The 23,156-nt window shown below is 33.4% G+C and overlaps 2 protein-coding genes across 8 annotated transcripts in view; both read right to left on the bottom strand.

Annotated features, from left to right (window-relative positions):
• Positions 1 to 14,371, bottom strand: part of LOC103491455 (uncharacterized) — a 37,933-nt gene extending 23,562 nt beyond the window's left edge. For 6 of the 7 annotated variants that reach the window (XR_007821111.1, XR_007821112.1, XR_538069.3 and 3 more), the window contains exons 1-14: positions 14,027 to 14,369; positions 12,281 to 12,448; positions 12,087 to 12,176; positions 11,161 to 11,297; positions 10,972 to 11,062; positions 10,694 to 10,776; positions 6,410 to 6,516; positions 5,968 to 6,120; positions 5,381 to 5,445; positions 3,194 to 3,281; positions 2,997 to 3,075; positions 2,389 to 2,497; positions 1,875 to 1,934; positions 1,648 to 1,766 (exon numbers count right to left, since the gene is read on the bottom strand). Coding sequence is in view for 2 of the 7 variants with exons in the window: in XM_051085119.1 (XP_050941076.1) it covers positions 1,648 to 1,766; positions 1,875 to 1,934; positions 2,389 to 2,497; positions 2,997 to 3,075; positions 3,194 to 3,281; positions 5,381 to 5,445; positions 5,968 to 6,120; positions 6,410 to 6,516; positions 10,694 to 10,776; positions 10,972 to 11,062; positions 11,161 to 11,297; positions 12,087 to 12,176; positions 12,281 to 12,448; positions 14,027 to 14,200 (1,523 nt within the window). In the remaining 5 variants the exon portion in view is untranslated. Of the gene's footprint in view, positions 1 to 1,647; positions 1,767 to 1,874; positions 1,935 to 2,388; positions 2,498 to 2,996; positions 3,076 to 3,193; positions 3,282 to 5,380; positions 5,446 to 5,967; positions 6,121 to 6,409; positions 6,517 to 10,693; positions 10,777 to 10,971; positions 11,063 to 11,160; positions 11,298 to 12,086; positions 12,177 to 12,280; positions 12,449 to 14,026 lie in introns of all 7 variants that reach the window. The other variant, XR_007821113.1, reaches the window with a different exon arrangement.
• Positions 14,372 to 15,967: 1,596 nt separating this feature from the next.
• LOC103491450 (cucumber peeling cupredoxin) lies at positions 15,968 to 20,295 on the bottom strand. The gene is made up of 2 exons (XM_008451397.2): positions 19,961 to 20,295; positions 15,968 to 16,718 (listed from the first exon to the last, which is right to left on the bottom strand). Exons 1-2 carry the CDS (start codon positions 20,172 to 20,174, stop codon positions 16,207 to 16,209), a joined length of 726 nt encoding a protein of 241 aa, XP_008449619.2. The 5' UTR covers positions 20,175 to 20,295; the 3' UTR covers positions 15,968 to 16,206.
• Between the last annotated feature and the right edge of the window lie 2,861 nt (positions 20,296 to 23,156).

The following is a 23,156-nucleotide window of genomic DNA, read 5'->3' on the forward strand; positions in this document are numbered from 1 at the left end:
AATAAACCCAGAGCTCCAAATGGATTTTAATGATATAGGAATCGGTATCAAGTTTGGTTTCCTGGAGAAGAACAATACTCGGGTTTTTTTGCTACAACAACCCCTTATCCAGGCACGTTTCTTCCGAGAATTCAAGCTACGAACATTCCATGAGATGATCTTCATTTAGCAACCTCAGAACCCTCCCTATTGGCTAAAGCCAATGATTTATCGTAGTAAATTGATGATTGCAGATTTTGAAGTTCCCTCTTTAGTTTATTACATTTACTGTTGGCGGTGTAAGGCTTTTTCGCCTTTGGTGGGGGAAGAGAGAGGATGGTCATGACACACGAGCCGTGTTGCAAAAGTATAAAAGCCATATCCCGAAGACTGATAGGGGTGGCTGTTGATGTTGATGGGATGTCACCAGTTGAAGGTTGTGTCGATGGGATAGGATGTTGTATTGGGTTGTGCAAATCGGTAGGGACAAGGGGCCAGATAGTAATTGGGAGGTTGGATTCTGCTGGGTTTCTCCAAAAATAGCATCTTCCAACGAGTGTGTGGAAAAATCGTCTTTTGGGGAGAGAGGGCTGGTCAAGTAGGTTTCTGGATCAGAGAACATTTGTTGTTGGTATTTAGATGTTGCCATGTGTTTTGTTCCTTCACACAAATTGAATGAATCGGCTTGGAAAGTAACCATTGCCAATGATGGCTGATTAAAGGAAGGTGATGGTGATTTTGTGGGGCCTAGGAGGGTATTTTGATAAGTCAATGCAGGATAATGCGAGGGAATCTGTTCACATGGAATATTAATTGCCACTGGATTAGGAAAGTCTGCAGAAAATTCAAATTGCCGAGAATCATGGGATTTTTGGTGGGTCAGCTGTGTTGTTAACGAAAAAATAGGATTTTGTCCTTTTTTATCGTGTGAGTGCCCTAGATTTGCCACCAGATTAGAAAGACGTGCAGAGAAGTCAAATTCCCGAGAATCATGGGAATTTGGGTAAGTCAGCCATCTTTCCCCTTCAAGAAAACCCCAAACTCTAAATCATTCTTAGTTGGAAACCCTTTCAAATCCCTCACACAACAGAAATTCTTTCTGAAATCTTTACACCTTGCTCCCACCCACTCCTCCTATATTTATAACTAAAAACCTTCAGGTCGTTTTCTTTTGTGGGGAGGGGTGCGTGCAGTTTCATGGGATCTTTGGGAGGGAGAGAAACAATAGAATGTTTTGTGGTGTGGAGAGAGATCTTGGAGATGTTTGGTCTCTAACGAGATTTCATGTTTCTCTTTAGGCTTCAGTTCCAAAGCCTTTTTGTAATAATGCCTTTGATTTTCTCAACCTATATTCTACTAAGATGTTCATAAGCTTTTTGCTAAAATCGGAGGCTATTGTACTCGTAGAGATTTGCATACTTTGTGGGAGTCTTTTTGTATTTCTGCTAGTCAGCAAGTCTTTGTACATTTTGTACTCCATGATTTAGGGGAAGTTCTGTTTTTATCCACACAAAAAAGTAACTTTTGTAGAACGTTAGCATTTTTTTTCTACCTTCATCAGTGAGAATGAGCAATATGAGCATATAAGAATCCGCAAAACATTTTCCACATATCATTTAGCACTCCATGCTATAGAACTTAATATTTCAAAATGGAGTGGTAAGGTACCTAACGTCCAATTTGGGATCTGCTGCAGCAAGCATACAAATAAACCGACTTGGACAATGTTGCAATTGAAATAACCTTGTAGCCCATCTCACAGCACAGAACCTCACTTCACCTTCTTCCTGTTTAGCATTATAGAATTAGAAATCGATTCAGAAGCAACAAGAAACTAATGAGACTTGATTACAAGAAAGAAAAAAGGGAAGCAAAAAGTAGATGTAAACTTGTACCTCCTGAGAATTTTTAAGAAGAAGGGTCTCTAACTCATTTAACACTGTAGTTGGAGCCTCCTGTGGATCAGTTATGGAATAATTTTTTTTTATCAGATATGGAACAATAATATGATCTTTTTTTGTTTCTTTAATGAACAGCCACACTTTCAATGAGGAAAAGAAAAAAATATACAAAAGTATCCAAAAAAGAAACCATGCCACAAAAAGGGAGCCAAACTAAAGAAAAGAGCTCCCGTCAACTAAAATGATACCTAAAGAGTAATTAGTCATTTCCCCATCAGACAATGGACAACAAAATCCTTCCAATAATGAAGAAGAGCTCCTAGAAAGATATATGAAAACTGCCACAAAATGATTTGAGCATAAGAGTTTATCTCTGATTCAAGCACAGGAGTTTATCTCCAAACCACTTATCGAACAAAATAAGTATCTCCCATCACTCATTTATGCAAGTAATTGCATGCTAAAGACTATCTAATGACGGACTATTTATTAATATCTTAGAGCAAACCTTATAAGCAACAACAAGCAAATTGGTCGCCTCTTGAACAACAAAACGAAGAGATGGGGCCTCCATTTTCAAAGCATCAAAAAGACGAACAGCCATGTCAATTTTATCTCTGCAATTAGTGAAAACGGAAATCAGCTTGTTAGGATACCTCCTAAACAGAAAGCTTCTAGAACACAAGAAATGAAAGAGCATTAAGGGGTGTTTGGGACATGAGTGGCCTTGCAAACTCGATAGAATTGTAAACTCGATAGAATTACGAAATTTAGAGAGTTCCTGGAGGCCCACTATGTAAAAGTTAATAAGGTATAAAATTGATGTTGTTTCATGATAGGACCCACAAACTCCTGGACTGAAACTATGAGTAGAGCTCACAACTTTACTCTCCTAAACTCCCTACTTCCCAAACCTTTGGGCCAAACACCTCCTATAACTAATGAAACTAACAAACTCCTTAGTCAATTACTAATATACCATTACTAATAACCATGCTAATAAATATAATCCTAATATTTCCCTAACTAGAAAGATTTATTCCGAACTGCTAAAATAAAATGCACAGAAGAAACATAAATGAAATTCAGACAACCAAGTACTCGATAGGGGCTAACCTAAATAGTTGAGGCATGCGCTGAGCAAGCAATCCAATTGCTTGAAAAGCAAAGGTTTTTGTGTCTCTCGTAGTAGAATCTGGTAAAATGCGTGAGTTAGATCAATATAGATATGTTTCTACTACAATATCAAATATTAGAAATGTATGAAAGACACAAAAACATAAAATATGATAGTTAGCCTCATTAGTATGAACCTGATGCTGAATTTGAATACCCGTCAAGTGACTTCAGAATTCCGTTGAGTATAACAGGACTCATAAGCTTAAGTTGATCGCCATTTGCCTGCAACATTTTCTTACACATACTAAATCGGACAAAATACATTATAAATAGAGAAGCAATGAAGAATAAGAGGTGGTGACAGATTCCAGTATCAAGAGGTGAGAAATCGGTCTCTTAAATGACTCATCTTACCGTCAGTTGTTTTCATCAATTTAACAGACTTAAAATCCTAAGAATCAACCATTTCTTTCTTATTAAAATAAACAAATAAAGCCACAACGGATGACGGATCCATGTTTCACAATGACAAATGAAAGGTTGAAAGTAAAAGGAGTGCAGCTGGAGCTGTACACAAACAGTACAGTGTGAGTGAGTGAGTGTCAAATGTGAGGAGAAATCAGAAGTAGATGTAGAAGCAGCACTAAGATTCGAGAGTGGTAGACATGATCTACCAGTTGTCTTGAGGATGTCTTGAGGATTGGAATCAGCTCATTGTTTTAGTAAAAGCACGGAGTTGATCTTTTCTTCTAACCAGTTGTATATGCAATTGCCAATTTAGACCAAACTATGCTCTTGCCTCTTGGACAGAAAAAGAGGATGATAGGAGTACTAAAGATTTGTGAAAGTTTGTAGCAATAAAGGGCAAGGAAGAAGAACGGGAATACTACCTTCCATTCGGGAGAGGATGAAAAAAGATGGAAGAACTTAATCTATTAAAAGAATATTCTGAGAAACATAAAGAGGTGTAAAAGAAGATTAGGAATTAGAACAAATTGTTGTTGAAGTGGTGAACAGAAGAAGAAATCTGCAAAGTTGTCTTGCTAAAATGACCGATTCCATTATGAGGAATGGAGTACAAAAAAGAGTTGCAAAAACCCAAACAAAATGAGATGAGTCACCAAAAGTCTGGGACAATATGATAGTTACTCTACATGAAGGTTCTTCTTCAATCATGACTGGTTGGCATACATAGATGATAGATCCTCTTTTAGACAATATGGCACTCTTCAGTGTGGTGGAGAGGTTGTGGCTACAACACTTGATGTGAGTAAAGGTTGGCTGAATCTTAGAGGGCAAACATTAAGACGGTAAGAAGGAAAAGATCTATACGAAGGAGGAAGGTGGCAATATCTTCTAGGTCGGCGAGATACTGCATACAAGAGACACCAATTTTTTTTAATTTTCCATTAACCATGCTCCAAGATGAGCATTATTTTCCTGTGTTGTGTTCTTCTTCCCATGAATATTATTGAATTCCAAAAAAGAAAATAAAAGTAAAAACAAGCACGAACAAACCCAAGTCCCTATGTTTTTTTAAGATATGAAACTATGAGACCCCCTATTATTAACGTGTACAAAATAAAGGGCAGAAAAGTAAACTCACGTGACAGCTAGGAGGAAAGAAAGAATTAGAAATGGGAACGTGCAGAGCAGGCCCTACAGGAGGAATGTTTTCTGTGCCTATAAATAGGATCTTTCGGGGGAATGGAGTAGCTAGGTTTTATTTTGGTATTGTTGTTAGAAAAAGCTGCTGAAGCCGACGGGGCTACCCTAGCTCATAGGGAGGGGTGGTATGTTCTTTTCTTTGTTTTTCAGCTGATATTTATCTTGTTTAGCTTGCGACTACTATCATTTTGGCATTGTAAATATATAATACACAGTGCTGCCTCTGTTTTTGCCATTAAAGTAGCAAATATTAGCTTCTACTTGTTAGAAACCTTACAGAAATATTTAATTGATAAATGAAGTATCTAGGACTATGTATTTTCGGAGCCAAGATCATCAACTTTCAATAGAGCAAACGTATGAAATTTTCACTGCAGAAACTTCAAACCATCCTGAGTTGACTTGGTGGTAAGTAGTGGGGCATAACCTTGATAAAAGGACTAAGATCGAGGTTATAAGTTCAATCCATGGTGTCCATTTATTTAGGATTTACTATCCTACGGGTTTCCTTAGCACCCCAAGTGTTGTAGGGTCAAGTGAGACCTCTTGTGAGATTAGTTGAGGTGTATGTAAGCTGATCTGAACACTTATGAATATATGAAGAATAATAATAAAAATAAGGATATTGCACAAACTTTAAATCACATAAATTAGAGTTTCTATTTCTCTCAAATAAGTTCCAACTTCTAAGATTTCAAGAAAAAGATCCTTACGTGTTTAAATACCCATACAGTGAATTCCATACCCAATTGCTTCAACCTTGATGTGGTACCATCCCCTACATATGAGATTTAGAACCCGTAGAAAAATGAGTATATTTTTTATTTTCTAAAACAAAAATAGAACATTTCATTAATGAAATGAAAAGAGCCAATGCTCAAAATACGACATAAGAGAGCAACGATGCAGAAACATAGAAACTTAGGATAAATAAATGCACCCAGATATCTCAACTAGATTGACATATCTATAGCACCCTCTCTAGAAATGAGTATCTCAACGGTCTAGATTACAAAATCAAGAGTGATAAATAACCAACATAACATGAAAAAACTATAATGAGGCCAATAAAAGTGAAAATGGAGGAAGTTTGAGGAATATGCAGATTGAATGCTTCTGTTTGGGTTTCTAATGTAGCAATAGTGAATATCCTTGAAAAATCCTGGCTATACTTCCTGAAGGTCATTCATTTTTCTTAGTTTGGCCATTGGGTGCCCAAATAAATGACAAAAAATATACTGATATTATTGCCAAATGAGATGATTTAGAAAATTAACAAATCAAAGATAGAATATCGAACCATATATGCAACCAAAAATGCACTGCAAGGTTGACGGGAAACTATTTGCTGCTGTTATTGATCGACAAAAAAGAGACATAAGTTTTCCTTTCAGAGCAATACTCCCTGGTTTCACCCGAGATTCTGAAGCATTAATCTCAGCACCTGTAGAACCTACATTTATTGGAACACATTTGTAGCTGATTTTAGCTTATCAGAAAAAATATAAAAGCAGAAAACTAGGACAACATTTATAAAATCAACTATAACCAGACAAAAAAAAATGTGCTTGCATGACTGTTCTTATTATTAATTAAAAATCATGTTTTCATCGAGAAAAAAAAAATTGTGGTACATTAGCTGGAATTATTAGCTGCAGCCGTCAGTTAATTCCATCTAATTGAACTAATAAACAAAGTTACTTCCATCTAATTGAACTGATAAACAAAGTTACTTCCCATACCGTTAAATAGTAAAAATAGTTTGTTTATAAGACGTTGATCATCCAAATTAGCGGCGGAACCCTTCTTCTTCAGAAGCTCCTCCCCTCTCTTGACAACTGCATCGTGACTTTATTTAGGCAAACAGGGAAACAAGGTCAGAGGAAACATGAATGCAAAGATAAAAACAATTACAGCAAAAGAACTAGAGTAAAATTAAGACTACAATCTATTCGAAACTTTGCCTCATTTTTTTTTCCAGTTGTCTTGAACGCAGTTTCTCAGTCCTAATAAAAATTAATTTGTAATATCCAAATTGTATTTAATCGGAAAAAAAAAAATCATTTTTCTTTTCTTTTAAGGTCTGGGTTATCTGTTGGACTATTTCAGTAACTCTCAGAGTCCTGGGCTTGGCATTTCTACGTACGACCATCATTTTCACTAACATTGCCATGCCAATAGACATGGTTCCAACATGCATTTTGGTTGGTATTAGGTTCGAACCTATTATTCACTGGAAAAGGAACTGAGCAGTAATTTTGCGCATAAGAACAAATTCTCACAACTTCTACTTTATCTCTAAGATGCATCCAACTTTCAACCTCTCTATCAAAAAAATTTCTTATAAGACCAAAACCCCAATTAAACCTCTCTTCACTCCAACAGTGCTGATCACCAATTCCATTTTATTTGAAATCGTCCATATATCCAGCAGAGAGGATGTGAAGGGATGGAGTCAATTAAAAAATCCTCCTGAAGTCTGATTATTTTCCCATTTTGAAGCCTATATCCTATTCCTAACAAATCTGAGAAATGAGCTTTTTTTTTTTTTGGAAACAGGGACAACTCTTTATTTTTTTAAAAGAAGACAAGCCTCTTAAATTATTATTAATAAAAGAGCCTTTAGCTCAAAGTACAAGAGTATTATACTAAGAGCAAAAGAAAAGAGAATTCAGACTACCTCTACCAAAAAGCTATGAAACAAATTCAAGCTAAACATAGAAGAGATCAAGCTAAACAAAACCATATCTAAATAAATCTAATTACAAAGCATAATGCAAAATCCTCTCATAAAGAACTAAATTAAAACTAAAAACTCTCAAGAAGATGCGATGCAACCCCCTGCCTCGAAACTGCCTGACCAAAATAATCCATAATCCAAAGGAAACTCGAAGAAGTCTTCTGCTATTCAGCATTGGCGTGAAGGATTTACATGCCACACATATGAAGGAAAATCCAAGAATGACTAATGTTCGTCTTACATAGAGGAAAAATACAATAAACTGCTGAAAAATCAAATTAGAATAATTCCACGATCAGCTACTATTGATTTTAAATGATCTGGTATTTCGCAAGACAGGGGACAAAAACGAGTCGCAGACGAAAACTTTGCGGATCCTGGCTCTTCCTCACATTAAAACAGGGCATTGGTTTCTAGAGGCTCAAAATGTTTCTAACTTTCAAGTTCGGTTGACCTATCCAAATGCTCCAATTCCTCACCACTAACGCTGAAAGGAGAGTGGAAAAAAGGCTCACCCTTCTTGTTGGATTGATTAGAAGGGGTTTTGCTTGGAGAGCCCTTCAAAAATTTTACCTTAGAGTTAGGCAAAGAGAACTCAGGGTACTTAAACTAGGTAGAGTGGGGATGATGAGAAAATGATTTAGAAGAACAGGCTGGGGCTAGAATTTGGGTACAACCGACTTCCAATAAATCAGGATTAGCCTATCCAAATAGCTTGGAGCTGCTGGAAAAAGTTGATGAAAGAGAATGGGCAGAATTTTTCTTAAGCAAAACGGGTACTTGATCATTTAAAATCTGGGGTTTTAAGGACTGTTTTCCATGATCTTCTTTGATTTCTTCTTTCAGATAAAATACTTTTGGAAATGGCTTGAGGTAATAAGGGAAGATCTTGGAATAATTCTTTCTTTTCAAATTTCCTCGAGAGCCTTTTGATGAGGAAAAAAGAGAAGAAGAGGAGATGGTAGCTGATGCTTAAGGGTTAATAGGGGCAGCAGCCATTGGTTTCTTTTGGAAAATAGCAGCTGAAATAATTTCAGTATAGCTTTTTGTTCATAGGATTGGAGGAAAGAGGATCACAAAAAAGAGGGCTGCTGGCTGGTTGAGGAGACTTTCCAGCAGTAAAAGTTGACACAGTCAGATTTTTCTCTTTCTTCATTAAAAGTGACTCTACACCAGCTTTTTTCTTGTTCCTTTCAAAACAAAATTTATTATTCTCTCTCATTCTCAAATGTGGCTCTTCGAATCCAATCAAGTTCACACTACTTTCCTTGGAGTCTGAATTTAAAACCACCATCACTTCAGGGGAGGTAGTCGGCGCCAGCGAGGCTAAAAACCGGTGAGTTCCCTATTTCAAAGCTTCAAAAGGATTCCTTGTATATGAAGGAATTTTTTGGATTGATCTTAGATATTCCACCCCTCCCAGGAAGAAAGAATCATCAACGACTCCTTCATCTTTTAAAGCCTGATTTATTCTCTGCAAGTCAAATGGGTTTGAAAAATCCTCAAATGATAAATGGCCCCTAGTTAGTGGAGGAGGCTCAATCTGTTCAAAATCACCAAAGTGTAAGAAAAAATTCCCTCGATTAAAGTCTGTTATTTCTAATGTAGCTGGTACAAAACCACATTGGTTTCTTTTTACTTGAATCTTTGCTTCAGAAACATTTAGAAGATTGAGTGTTTCATAAGCAATATTTTCCAGACCTCCAAAATGATCTTCTATAACTTTGAACGTTTGATTGCTCCAATAATCAAGAGGGAGGTTTTTTATTTTAATCCATCCTCCATAGCCTTCAATAACATATGGTCTGCTATGTTTACTTTTACTCCATTTCTCAAACTTTAAATGAAAAGGACCCATTACTTGCCATACCTCTTATGTCCCACAAACTCTTCTAGAGACCCTTCATCCAATTTAATCAAAGCATTCTCTATAAACAATGGATTAATGATAATCTTTGATTGAAAAAGATCTTCCAAGGTTTTTCTAATTTCCTTCCGATCATCAAATGCAAATAATCTTGAAATAATCCATAGATTATCGAAGTCTTCTTTTAAAACTTCCGGATTTTTAATGATCCAATGCTAAGTTGCATTCTGAAAATTTGAGGTCATAATAGGGGAAGAAATGCTCCATTTTACCAATTCTTGAACAGAGGGTCTGTTAAGCATCACCTTTTCAGCATGACTTGCTCTTAATGATTCGGAAGGGGGCTGCAAGGAGGTCTGGAGATGATTTATGTAGAAACTCGAATAATCGTGCTTCGTCAAGAATCTTTCCAACATGTTGTGAAAGGAATTCCAACCTTGTCAAGAGACACCCGAACAAATATGGATGAAGGATAAACTTTTGTTCCTCTTCCAAGCTACACGTCATAACCCAACCAACTTTTGACCTAAATTTTAAGAGTCTTGTACTTCCAAAATCATCAAACCATTTCAAAGAAAAAAACCATTCTGGGGGCCACGCAAGAATTCAAAAATTTCCTTCGAGAACCATTTGATTTAAGTGTTTGATAATGACAAGATCTTCCGAGCTTCCACGTCTTCTATATGGAAGTAATCTTTGTCGAACCAAATACAGTAAGGGACATTCACTACTTTGCATCTTTCTACTTCCATTTTCCCCAAAACCAGACTACTACTGAAAAAGGGATGGACAAGAAGATTCGGGCTCTAGGGAACTTACCAGAGAAGAAGGATGACAAATGTCGGAGGAGAAAAAGGGAGTCGGAGTGTGGTTAGGGACGAAAGGAAGGAAGGGAGGAGAGTCATTTGAATGATATAACCCTAACTCTTGATATTACAGACCTACAATAATATTAGAATATTTAGAATTCTCAGATCTCAATTTTGGAAGAAATTAAAGGATAGTCTCCGATTGGGTTCACATCCATGTGTGAAGGTTGCTTCCCCCTTGTATTTGAGAAGTCAGATCTTGGAAAGGGCCAGGGTTGTTCACTTAGAAACACATGTCTCTCTTGGAGATCATTGGCTAGAACCAAACTATGCAGAGGATCTCTTTTCAGAGCTTCACCATGGTGTTTGTCCAAACTTTTTCCTTTTGTGCTTTGTTTGACGTTAGGATTTGCATAACAAACTTCTTTATTAATAATAAGAATTCAATGTACAAGATAATTATACAAAGAGCATGATAAAAAAGTCTAGACAAGCAAAAGAAAAACTAGGAGATCAGAAAGTGCACCCGGACATCTTAACTAGGTTGACACCCCATAAGCACCAAAACATATACATACCAGTCAATTATTATAGGGAAACAAATACATACCAGTCTACACTTGCAATAATATATATGGGATAAACAAGCTCTGAAGCTGGCTCCATGGCTTCTAAAACATTCAAAATGCCCAACTGTTGCGAAAAAATCATAAAATACCTTAGCTTCTTCATTGATTAGCAAAAAAATATTAAAATTATTTATTTTTCTAGTAGGCAAGTGTGTAAAAGAGCGTAAATAAATGCATGGGTAGCCATGTAATTTTCAATTATTACAATAGGAAAAACTGTTCAGGTCAACAGGTCAAGTTTTCAATTAGACTAAATCACCTTTCTCAATAGAAGTGCATCGTTGTTTAAAGGACTTTTTCCAGTAACACGTTTCATTTGAGCAATTGAAAGTCCAGGAGGGCATCCTTCACTATAAAAAATCATAAAGCATAAATTTTATGTAATATTTCATTAAATTAAAGTATTTAGATGCATAAGTACAAAAGCTTGACTCAAAAGATTTCAAACCTTTCAGAGTAAGGTTGATACATCATTGTGTGAAGACAAAAGTCAAGGAAGAGCAATTGGTTCTGGGACATATTCAGCGCTCTATATTTAGCAGCAACTTCTTCGTCAATTTCACGGGAATGACATTCACCCATCACCTGAAAACAGGAAATAAGCCTCGCTCAAGAGCAGAAATGTCTTAGGGGAACAATTCAAAGAACAAGGAAACCAAATTATGCCAAGTGGATTTTCCAATTATGCCAAGAAAGAACAATTTTCCACGGCAAGTACATAGGAAAGAAACGGAAAAAAGGACTAAGCAGGAAAAATAAAACCAATCCATTTCTATCGTGAAGAGGCTTGATCCCATCATAAACCAAAGTGAGCAATTCAATGAAGAAGCAGAAGAAACTCCTTAATCAAATAAACAAGATCACATAAAGCAGTAACATGGAATTTGTATACACACTTCAGCCATATTTTCCTCTCATTCAAAAATACGTTGTTCTTAACCTTCCATATGGCCCAAATTATGCCCAAAAAACGACAAGTGAAAAACTAACGTGTGAAACGCTAGGCAGCTGAAACAAGATGGATTTCTCCCCAAAAAACTACAAGTAATAATAGTTTCAATCATCTTGTCATGTAAATTACAATGTGGAAAACCTCACAAGAACTACATTTGAAATTGAAAAAAAGAAAAAGGAATGAAAAAGTAAATTAAATTAGTTTCCATCAATAAAAGACATTTTTTTAAATTGACAAGAGATGAAAAAAAGATTATAAATCAAAATATGTAAGAAACAAATATCAGCCAAGAGGTCATCTTATTAATATAAAAATATAATAATAAGATACATTTATAGATAATAAAAAATATTTAAAAAGATATAAATATGAACAGCAGTATATTGCTACAACCCAAAGGTATCGATAGAATAGTCCACCTTAATAACAATCCGCAAAACAATATCTTGATGCTGAGAAGGTAGCTTCGAAATATTTGCCAAAACCATAGGGGCCATGTGCACCTTTTCCTGTGCAAGAAATGTCAGGAACTTGGTAGCACAACTAACTCTCCCAATTACCGATCAACAAAATAAAATTCGAAGTAGCAAATAGACAAGATAAATGCATATACCTTTGGACCTAGACGATCAAATGCCATCTCAATATACACAATGCAGAAATTCCTGACCATTGACGTAGAATTGGCCTCCAAATATATGTTCCACAACTCCAACAACGGCAAACCAATGTGAGATTGGTGTTTCACTCTCTTATTCACATGGCTCAAGATCTCCAGAACCTATCAAGCTCAATAGGAAAAAGGGGGGTTAATACACAAATGACAATTCAGAAGGAAATTGATATCACATGGACAACAGCTAACTCTTTGGGCTGTAATGTTTCATAAACAAGAAAATACAGCAAGGAAAAAGACTAAAACAAATGTTGATAAAGACTCTTAATATTTGAAAATTCTTTCATTATTTGACAACGTAAAACCCTCCAAAAGAGAGACTAAAATCAACCACTTTCATTGAGAGAAAATGAAAGGACTTATGGCCATATAAAGCCCACGAAAAGGGAGAGCTTCCTCTAAAAGAATGGACTCTCAACTAAGTGAAATCCCACCTATAGAATAGCTACAAAAAGTCTTCAAAATCAAAGCACAAAGAGAGACATGAGAATGAACTACGGACCATAATTCCCAAGTCCCAAGTATCCCTCTCCACTCTCCTAAAAACCTTACCATTCCGCCCACCCCACAAAACCCATAATACCGCGCACACCCTAGCAAACCATAAAAAACAACCTTTCTTTCTCCCCAGAAGGTGAATTGAGGAGGAACTCCTCGATCATAGCACTAATATCTTAGTGACATCTATGTGACGAACATGTTTAAAAAATTGTGAAACCAGACGCCCTTAGCAAAAGGTAGCCACAATGGGAGTTCACTCGGTTACTAAATGTCTTTCCAAAACTGTTTTAAAGAATCATCGCCTAGCTCGACACGGAGCAACACTCTGGCAGGTTGGAGGGTCGCACGCTTTTGGCACCCTAGCCCCCAACACAATCCTACCTGCATCCTTAGCCATACCTCAAACCTCTACCACCTGCCTCAAAGCAAAAATTGAATTGAGTGTTGGGCAGCATTGCAACGTCTGGTATCCAATGAGGTTCACAATCATGCCCCCATGGCACTCAGCCTTAATCCGAACAGGCACATTTCATCGTCGTGTTCCCCACCCTCCATGGGCCTCTAGTCAGCGTCCACACCCCAAGTGTGTGCCAAATGTGCATTGCATTGTATTTGGGATGTGGGTGCACGGCCACAGGGGTGTCGCGATGCCCCAATTGAAATCAACACTACTGATACTTCTTCCTAAGCTCATTTTGTAATAAGAATACAAGATCCCAAAAGAAATTAACCTGGTTTACCAAAATTTCTTATATTAACGAGACTCGTGTATACAATCCATTTGAATTTGGCTGCTCCAAAAATAAAAAAGAATTCGGTTGAAATAACTTCATAGCACTCACAAGCCTGAAGGACAGTTGATAATGTGAAGATTGAAGGTATATTTATCAAAACAATAGGCTGTGTGTAAATAAAAGGGCCAATTAAAATTCATCATAATACATGCCAAATACATAGCTCATTGTCAAACGCCACATATCTTGAGAAGGGGGGAAAATCTAACTGGTGTCACACCAAACGCTTATGAACTAAAAAACTTACAATAACGTAAACATTATATACAAATCAATAAGTAGAATAACATCATATTCAACAACACAAACTTCAAAATTGAGCTCAACCCAGTAACTGAAAACACACGGATTTTCAAGAGAAATAACAGCTATAAACAATTTACAAAACCTTGTTACGGACAGATATGGCCTGCGAAGAAAGGGATGAAATTGTGGCAGGAAGAACTTTCAAAAGAAGGGATTGAAGATTGGAGTCGTCGCACAAAGCCAAGCGCGTCAATATTCGATCCAGCATTTCTTCTAATTGCAAATCGGACTTTGAAGTGGATGATGATTCCGCCATTTTCAGAAGATTGTTGAGCTCTAGTGCAGTGATGGGTGAAAATAAATAACGCGCGAAACGTCAGGCGGTTGACACGAGATGGAAGTCTGACAGATTGCGCTTACACAGAGGAACAAGGCCTTGTTTCGGCGCCGTACTTTTTTCTTTTTCTTTTGGTCTTTTAAATGGCTGTGTTTGTATTTATGGTGTGTGAGATTTTTCTTGAAGAAAAAGGTATGTCTTTACGTGACTAACACTTCAATGTTTACAACTTTAATCTTCCCAAAGTTTGTTTGCTACCGATGATTAATAATTCACATTTTCTTTCTTTCTTTCTGTTTTTTTAAAGATCTTGGAGTGGTGATTTTGAACTATAGACTTTTGCCTTTAAAATCATACATAAGCCAAGTTTATGTTGGTTAATTCAAATTGTCACCGAAGTCAAAATATTGAAAGAAAGAGGATGGAATAAAAGGATTCACTAAAAAATCAATATTAAATAGAAAACAAAAAAAAATTATAAAATTAACAAAATACAACAAAACCTATAAAAATTCAGGGATAGAAAATTCTTATATACAGCAAAAAGATTGAAAATATTTTCAAATACAGCAAAATATACAATCTACCTACGATTGATCGCGATAGACCAACATAGACATTTGTGTAAAATATTTGCTCAAAATATTCATATAATAAGTACAAATAGTAATGGTCTATCGTAGTAGATAAAGAATTCAAATTATGGGCCTATTTATTTAGGAAAGCCCAAAAAGTATGAAGAAATTGGGCCTTTTGACTCAAAGAAATGACCTAATGGCTTTAGTTTTATGGGCCCATTTATACATCCAAATCATTTCAGTCCAGCCCACAAATGCCGCTATAAGAACAAGGGATATTTAGATATCAAATACATTTTCAAAAATTGTCTAAATTTTTTAGTATTTCATTAATAGGATTTAATGTAATTTCCAGATGGAAATACCCCTTTTGATGGTGTTGAATAATATTTTTCTATAATATTTCAAATGTTGAAGAGAGAAGATATATTTAGTATCATTGCGATAACTATTAGAACGTGTCTCATGCATGTATATGCCTTAACCCAAAGCATCACCCTGGGACTAAAGTAGGCTATGAGGAGGTGCTTAGTCGAGGCTAACCCTTGCCAAACATGAAATTGGGCATATGGCTTCTGTAGAGGATGATAATTGATCCAAAGCTATCTTTGAAACCATATCCTAACAATCTAGATCAATCACTCCTATATAAACACATATTACTAATAAACTCCAAAGAAAGTTAAATTCATTCTTCCGCTCACAAATACTCGATGTATTGCACTGATATTCATGCTTGTATGTCAAGTATCACAATATGGTGTACAATAAGTTTATTAGATCATACTGATCTTCCTTTGTAAAACAAATTTACTGTTACTATCACGTAAAACTAAATATGGTTTAACTCATACGTATATGAATTTCGACATCGACGTTATAAATACTCTTTTTTTTTTTTTTTTTATCCAGCTTCTTTCAACGAGTGACAAATATCCATCTTAAATTCAAAATTAAATAGACTTGAATGTTTAAGATATGATTAATTAACATCTATAACTTATACACTACAATTCAAGAAGTATTATTATTGATCACTCCAGGATATATATGTTTGACTCACAAACTCCAATGAAGTCAATATATGTTAATCAAAGAATAGTGTATGTTAATGAAAGCAAAAAATGAGAAAAATGATTAAACCTTGAAGGGAAGGGGCCAAGTGGAGGGAGAGAAAAAACATCAAATCACTATCAATTATATCAATCCATTATTACATGTATAGTGTTGTATATAAATGCACAAAAAGAGTGAAAAACCCCTAAAATAAAACCTACGAGCTAACTATATATAGTATATGTATTGCTTGAACACCAAGAAAAAAGAAAACCCCACATTATTTGAATATTGAAGAACGTAACAATTAAATAGAAAATAAATATAGTAATAAATTAAAAACAAAATCACTCAGTACAGAGACAAAAAGCAGGCAGAGGCAATACCAATTAACAAGAAGAAGAACTCATTAAACTTGAAGCAATAAACAAGCGATATAGAATTGGAGCTCGAAGATTCCTTATCGTTATCGGCGACATCGTTTCGAGGATTGTCGAAGCTGGAAGGGACAATGGTGTCGGGTGCAGCTTCGGTTTGATCGCCGGTGTCGGGAACTACCGGAGCCGGAGCTTCGTCCGAAGGATCTCCCATGCTTTTAGGGAGGCCCTGTCCATGAGTGACGTTTATTTTGAATTGTTGCCCATTCTGGCATTGCTCTCCGTCGTAGTTGCCAGAGAAGAAATAGTTGGGGCCTTCTTTAACCAAGGGGACAGCCACCATCACGGCGTAGGGAGTGGTTGCTGATGGATCGGCGGCGGACCATTCCGTCGTGTCGTTTTCTGGTGCGTCGTCGTAGTCGCAAAGTTTGTATGTGGTGAAATTGTATGTTTGCACAACCGAGTGATTGTTGTCCGTGTTAAAAACTGCAAAATAACGAATATCACAACGTTCTTTGTAAGTTTTGTTTTCAATCCTCAAATAATTAGTCTATTGAAAAGAAGAAGAAGAAGAAGAAGAAGAAGAAGAAGATTAAGCAGCATTACTACTCTCTAAAGAATAAAATAAGCATGATTATTAGATAACTGAAAAATAAGAATTAAATGATTATGAATTATGAGATAAAGCTTTTAATTTTCTCAACTTCACGAATTTTTCTCTCTCCATGTAATAGATATAAAATTTGATACAATCAAAATATTTTGAATTACTTTGACTCTATTGGATCATAACTACGTGACTTTTTATCTGTGTGTGTGTTTCTTTTTTCTTTCTAATTTTACGTGTTTCTTATAATCTTTTTAATAATAGTTCTTATTGTTCTAAATATCTTTTTTAACTATAATCTTTTTAGTTTTCAAAAACTTACTTTGATTTCAATAATATCTCTATATTTTGCTTTTGTTATTGAACTATAAGCTTAAGGAGGGAAGTAATGGTGATAAATTAAAAGCTTATTTTTAAAAGACAAAAAAAAAAAAATAGTTATCAAATATATTCTTCATTTTTCAAATTCCCGAACACGTAAAATTTGATGACATCAAACACTAGTAAAATGTGATGTTTGTTTAAAATTATAATTTAGTTTTCTTCTTAATTTGATAAAAGGTATTTTATGGAATTCATGCTCGGGTGTTTTATTAAAAAAGAAAAAGTCATATTTTAGAAAAATAGTGTATCTCTAAATAAAAATGAGTTTTTGAAAAATACTTTTTTATTGATTCAAACCTACTCTAGATCTCTACGAGACAAAATTTGCAATCTAACCAAACAATTATTTGTAAGATTAAAAAATTCACTAAATTTTTGTACTCCAAAGAAAATTAAGCGATAACCTTTCGTGCTAAAAAAAAGATCAAAAAAGTTTTTACGGCATTCAAAGTTTACAGCTTTACAACAAAGCGGCACATGGAAGACACGCAGTCTCATGCATGTGCGTTGCCGACATTTCTATTAACATCCAATTGTAGCCCAACACGTGGTACAAGGTAGCTTACAAATACCACAGTTGCGTGCAGTGGTGGAAACATTAGAAACAAAAAAATAAAAAATAAGGTCAAATTACATACTTAGTCCACTAATTGTAATCAATCGATTTCTTTCAAATATTAATAGACCTCCAAACATTTAAATTTATATTAAAACTATCTATGAAATGTTTAAAATTTTGAAATTGTTTATGTAATTTAGAAACAAAAAGTAAAAGTCCAATTACAATTTTAGTCCACTAATTGTAATTATTTTCTTTGTTTTAAAATATCGACAGCCCTCTAAACCTTTGATGTTAACATGATTTTTAAAGAAGTAAATTGACCGACCAAATTTTTACTCATCGATAATTAAAGTTAGTTTAAATATTTACCAAACCAACCATAATTAATTCTATGTGTGGTTTAATCGAAAAAACAACTTCATTTAATCGATCGACGTTTGATATGTATAAAGTTTTGAGATTAGTATGAAATAATTAAGAAACAAGCTCGAATGCGATGCAAGGAAACTTCTAAGCTTTTAATTAAGAAGAAAATAATGTTGAACTATAAAGTTGGATGAATAAGTTCGTAATTTAAAAAAAAAAAATCAATATGGAAATTATAGGCACCGTCATGTTAGTTTAGCTGTCAAAATCATTCTCCAAGAAAAAAAAAAACAACATGGGGTACGTACGGTTGGTGCTATCTATTTTTATTTATTTATTTTTTTGACCCGGATAATATATATATATATATATATATATATATATATATATATATATATATAATTTTAAGAAACAAAATAGAGTTTCTCTCTATATTATTGAACTTTCTCTTTTCAATCATTTACTATCCGAAACTAACGAAAATCGAACCTACATTTTCAGAAAAGAAACCATATACTTTTTTTTTTTTACTTACTATATTTATATTTAGAATATTAAATATACAAAATTCAACCTTCGAAGAAAAGTTACTCAATATAGTAGTTAATTATTATTATGATAAAATTGGTTGATTTGATGTGACGCAAACATTATAAAGTATTGAATTAATGCTAATAATAGAAATCATCATCGCGTTATTATTGTTATTCGATAACATTGTAACTACATGGGTGGAAATTATTCAAATCAATGATTTAAAACCGCCAATTTTCACACCAATTGAATATGAGTCAGGTTAAAAAGTGATGCCAAAAGTCAATTTTGTTCCATTGTGATTTAAGTATAAAACATTGGTTGAGTTTTTGTTATTATAATCTCAATTACTATGAAATTAATTTAGAAATCTATCAAAATTAATAATTTTTCTTTGCTATTTTTAAATAATTTGACGTTTTTCTACTGTAAAATTTGTTCTTAAAACTATGGTGAAAGTTAGTTTTTTTTATATAATCGTAGTAGGAACTAGATTTATGATATATCAAAATTGAAGTACTAAGATGGATATTTCATACATATAGACTAAAATAAATAGAATACAAACACGAAAATAGATATTTATTATAGATTTTTTAAAAGATAATAATAAAAAAAACTATTTATGCCTCATAAAATAAATTTAAAAATCTATTGAGGTGTAATTTTGATAATTCAGAGGTTTTTTTTTTCCGTGAAGGTAAAAAATATTAATAAAATATAGAGAAATAGTAAAAAATAAAATATTTGATAAAATATTAATTCTTTTTTTTTTTTTTTTAATTTTCATGGATAAATAATTTGTCTATTTTTTTTTAATTTCAATTATATATATATTTTTGTTGGTTTTCCTCAATGAAAATAAATAATCAGGTAACAGTTATCGATACATTGAAAAGAAAAAACACACGAAAATAACTAAAGAGATCGATTGAAACAACAAGGAAAATTGGACAAGGACCACACATTTTCAAGAAAACGATAAACAATAAAATTTTCAATTCATGACCAAATATATAGATGCTAAACTTGAACGAGCGGATTCACAAAAGCGAAGATGAAAAAATCGAATCACTTAGCTTGAAATTTACGAGTTCTTAGAAAATTCGCGATCCGAAACTTCAAGTTTCGTGAAAAGATCAATAAAAAATCAAAAACAGAATTCGAAATATCCAGAGAGAGAGAGTTTACGAAATCATAACAGGAATTAACAGAGAGAGCAAAGAGTCATCACGAAGCATAATTAAATAGAGAAAACAGGGAATTAGAACTTACTTAGAAAATCGCCGAGGCCGAAGGTTTTACCGGCGGTCCATTTCTGGTAATCGACGGCAGGTTTCTCCAATTTGTCGAACCAGCCGAGGGAATCGCCGACGGTGTGGTTTTTGTAGGCGTGGACGGCGGATCGGCCGGAGATGGAGAGGAAGAGGAGGAGGAGGAGGAGGAAGGCGGGAGAAAGAGGATCGGGTTTGTACTTTCTGAGTTCCATTAAATTCTTCTAGGGATTTGTGAATTATTGGAAAGGAATGAGAAGTACTGAGAGGGAATTTGGCTGTGGTGAAGACTGAAGAGGATGTATGTAGTAGTTCCACTTTAGTGAAATACCATGCTTCTCTTGTGCTGCCAGCTATATACTCTTTTGCTCCATTTGCTAATATACCCTTCATTTCTCCTCTAATTGCTCTCACTCACTTTTGTTGAATGGTATATACTTAGAGTTATTTTCAATATAATCGAATGAATTAAAATATTAATAAAATATAGTAAAATATCATAATCTATCGATTATTTCTATCATAATATGTAGTGTATTTGGTTTATTACGTTATGTCATTGATAGGTTGTGATATTTTGCTGTAATTATAATTATTTTCAGAAGTTGTTTATAATCATTTTTTCTATATATATAGCGGGAGTGAGAGATCATATCTTTTATTGTAATATCGTGTCAATCACAGTTTTCTAGTATGATAGTTGTGGGATAGGAGGTTGGAGAGAAATGAGCAAAAGTAGCACACTTTTGGTTTTAAATTTCAAAAGTAGCACACTTTTAAAAGATTTGTAAATTTGCTTTTCTCGAACAATTTCGATCGACCTCGACATTGAGATTCTTCTTAAATTTTAAAAAATCGTTTCAACATCATTTCTTGATCTATTTCAGCCGAACTTGACACCGAGGTTTTGAGTTTTGTTTTTAAATTTCAAAATATCCTTGGAAGCCTGAAGTTCGATATTCGTAAACCCTGTGTTCATTCCAACTAAAGAAAAAATGTGTTTGCTCCCAAAATTGAAGAGATTTGGTTGATTTTTGTGCGTCCAAATTTCAAAAAGTCATCCTAAAGCTTAAATATGTGAAGATAATTTAATTTAAACGATATCATTGTTCAAAGTTGGATTTTAAGTTTTATTATAGTGTTTTTTGTGAAATCAAAAGCGAGTGGGAAAATATGTAGTTGGTTTTGTGTTAGTAGTTGGATATAAAACTAGATTTAATACAGATGGTTTTATCTGACGAACGTCGATCGAAATTGATTAAATTGCCTTGTGTTTTGCATTATTTCATATAATACATCCTGTACTTGTACAATGTAATTTATTCTAAATTTATCCTCTTCGTTTTATATTTCATGTTTAATTAATTCTTGTAAATTTTTAATAAATCTTAAATTTAATATTTACAAATAATTTTATAATATACTAACATTTTCAATATAAATAATTTTGAAAATATGTTAACATTATAGTTACTTTTTACACATACTATTATTTATTAAATTTGATAAAAATTAACTAAGACTATAAACTAAAGATTTATTGAAATTGAGACCATTAAACTATATAAACTAAAATAGTATTTTAATTCTATAAATAGTGTCGTTTTTTTTTATTATTATTCTATTATTAACTTTAATATGAATATTCAACTAAAATATATATTGGGACATCAAAAAATGTTTGATCAAAATTTTTGTTTTTGAGCAGTAAGTCAAAATAATAAAATTGCCATTTCACAATGTATAAGTACATATGCAAGTGTTTGTATCTAACTAATGCATATTATGTTAATTCCTTTGTCATTGTCCAAGGGATTGTTAAATCTTTCCGTTTGAAGAAACATTTTACCAAAAAAAAAAAAAAAAAAAACGTGTAAACTATTGGCGAATATACTATATAGTTCAATTTAGAATAAGTGAGATACTCATTTAATTAATGTTTTGACATTGATCTGTACCAACTATATCATTTTATTAATTAGGGTCGAAATCACTTGCTATAATGTGTTACGTATGCTTTGTATGTTTCATATGTATTTTGGATTGTGTTTGGTAATTGAATATTTTGAATTTGTTCGATTTTAATTCTTGTATCATAATATGTATATCTTCCATGAATGTTAAATATAACAAAAAAGATATTACGTTTTATTGAAATTAGTTGAAGTAAATAGAGTAGTAGTTAAGCCTATCTTTTTCCTCCGACCAACATACATTCAAAGGTAAGTATTGTGTTAACTTTAAAGAAGTTTGTTTAGGTTTGAATTGAGTTTAAAGGAGGCCGAATGATAGTTTTACCATTGAACTAACTACTGGCATTGATACTAGATCATTTACTAATACTAGTGTGTCTTACCACGTCCATTTTACTTTGCACGTGTATTTTCATTTATAAAAATAAAAATAGAAATTATTTTTATTAATTTGTACAAAAAAAAATATTAATATTTAATTTAAAATTTATCTTGATTCATTGTATAAATCCTTATGTGAAAATTTAGGAACGATTGCAATTTTTACCTTTATCTTCGAACTTCAATTTCATCTTCTTCCATCTTCAAATTAAATAAAAGATAAGATTGATGTACAATGTCAAAGAGTTTTATATTTTTATAAATTAATTTTGGACCATCGTAATTATTGGACGTTTATATTTTAATTAAATCTCAATTTATAACAACCAATTATATGCAATATGGCCACAATTACTACATCAATTATTCACATATTTTATTTTACTTTTTGTGAAAGGAACCTAAAAAGTTAATTTGTTTCAAAACATGTTTACAGTAATAATAAGTAATAATTCATAAATTTAGTGTATTTGATTTCAAACATTTCATTTATTTTGTTAATAATCTGTAGATAAGAATAAAGTTGTCTAGAAATGTTTCTCTTCGATTTTGATTTTTTATATATTATAGATTATAGATTATAGATAAAGATATATATTATATAAAGAGGCAGATAAAGTCGAAGGAATTTTTGACCTCTACGCCTATGCTGAATTTTTCGATGGTAACCAAAGATATAGGGTTTTTGCATAAAATATAACATTATATATAGGTGCAAATAGGGATATTCATTTTTACTGTCCATAAGGGGCAATAATTAATGAACTATTGCTCACTTTAACAAAAATAAAAAGCTACTATACTGCTCACTAGTTAACCAGTCAATGAAGCAAACAATCTTAA

The sequence above is a fragment of the Cucumis melo genome, chromosome 5 (genome assembly GCF_025177605.1).
Source record: "Cucumis melo cultivar AY chromosome 5, USDA_Cmelo_AY_1.0, whole genome shotgun sequence".
In the NCBI taxonomy this organism is placed as follows: Eukaryota; Viridiplantae; Streptophyta; class Magnoliopsida; order Cucurbitales; family Cucurbitaceae; genus Cucumis; species Cucumis melo.

Excerpts from the sequence above, each read along its gene's own strand:
- LOC103491450 (XM_008451397.2), bottom strand. The coding sequence starts at position 20,174 with ATGGAACTCAGAAAGTACAAACCCGATCCTCTTTCTCCCGCCTTCCTC. Across the intron at positions 16,719-19,960 it reads CGGCCTCGGCGATTTTCTAA|TTTTTAACACGGACAACAAT; the intron begins GTAAGTTCTAAT and ends GTTATTTTGCAG.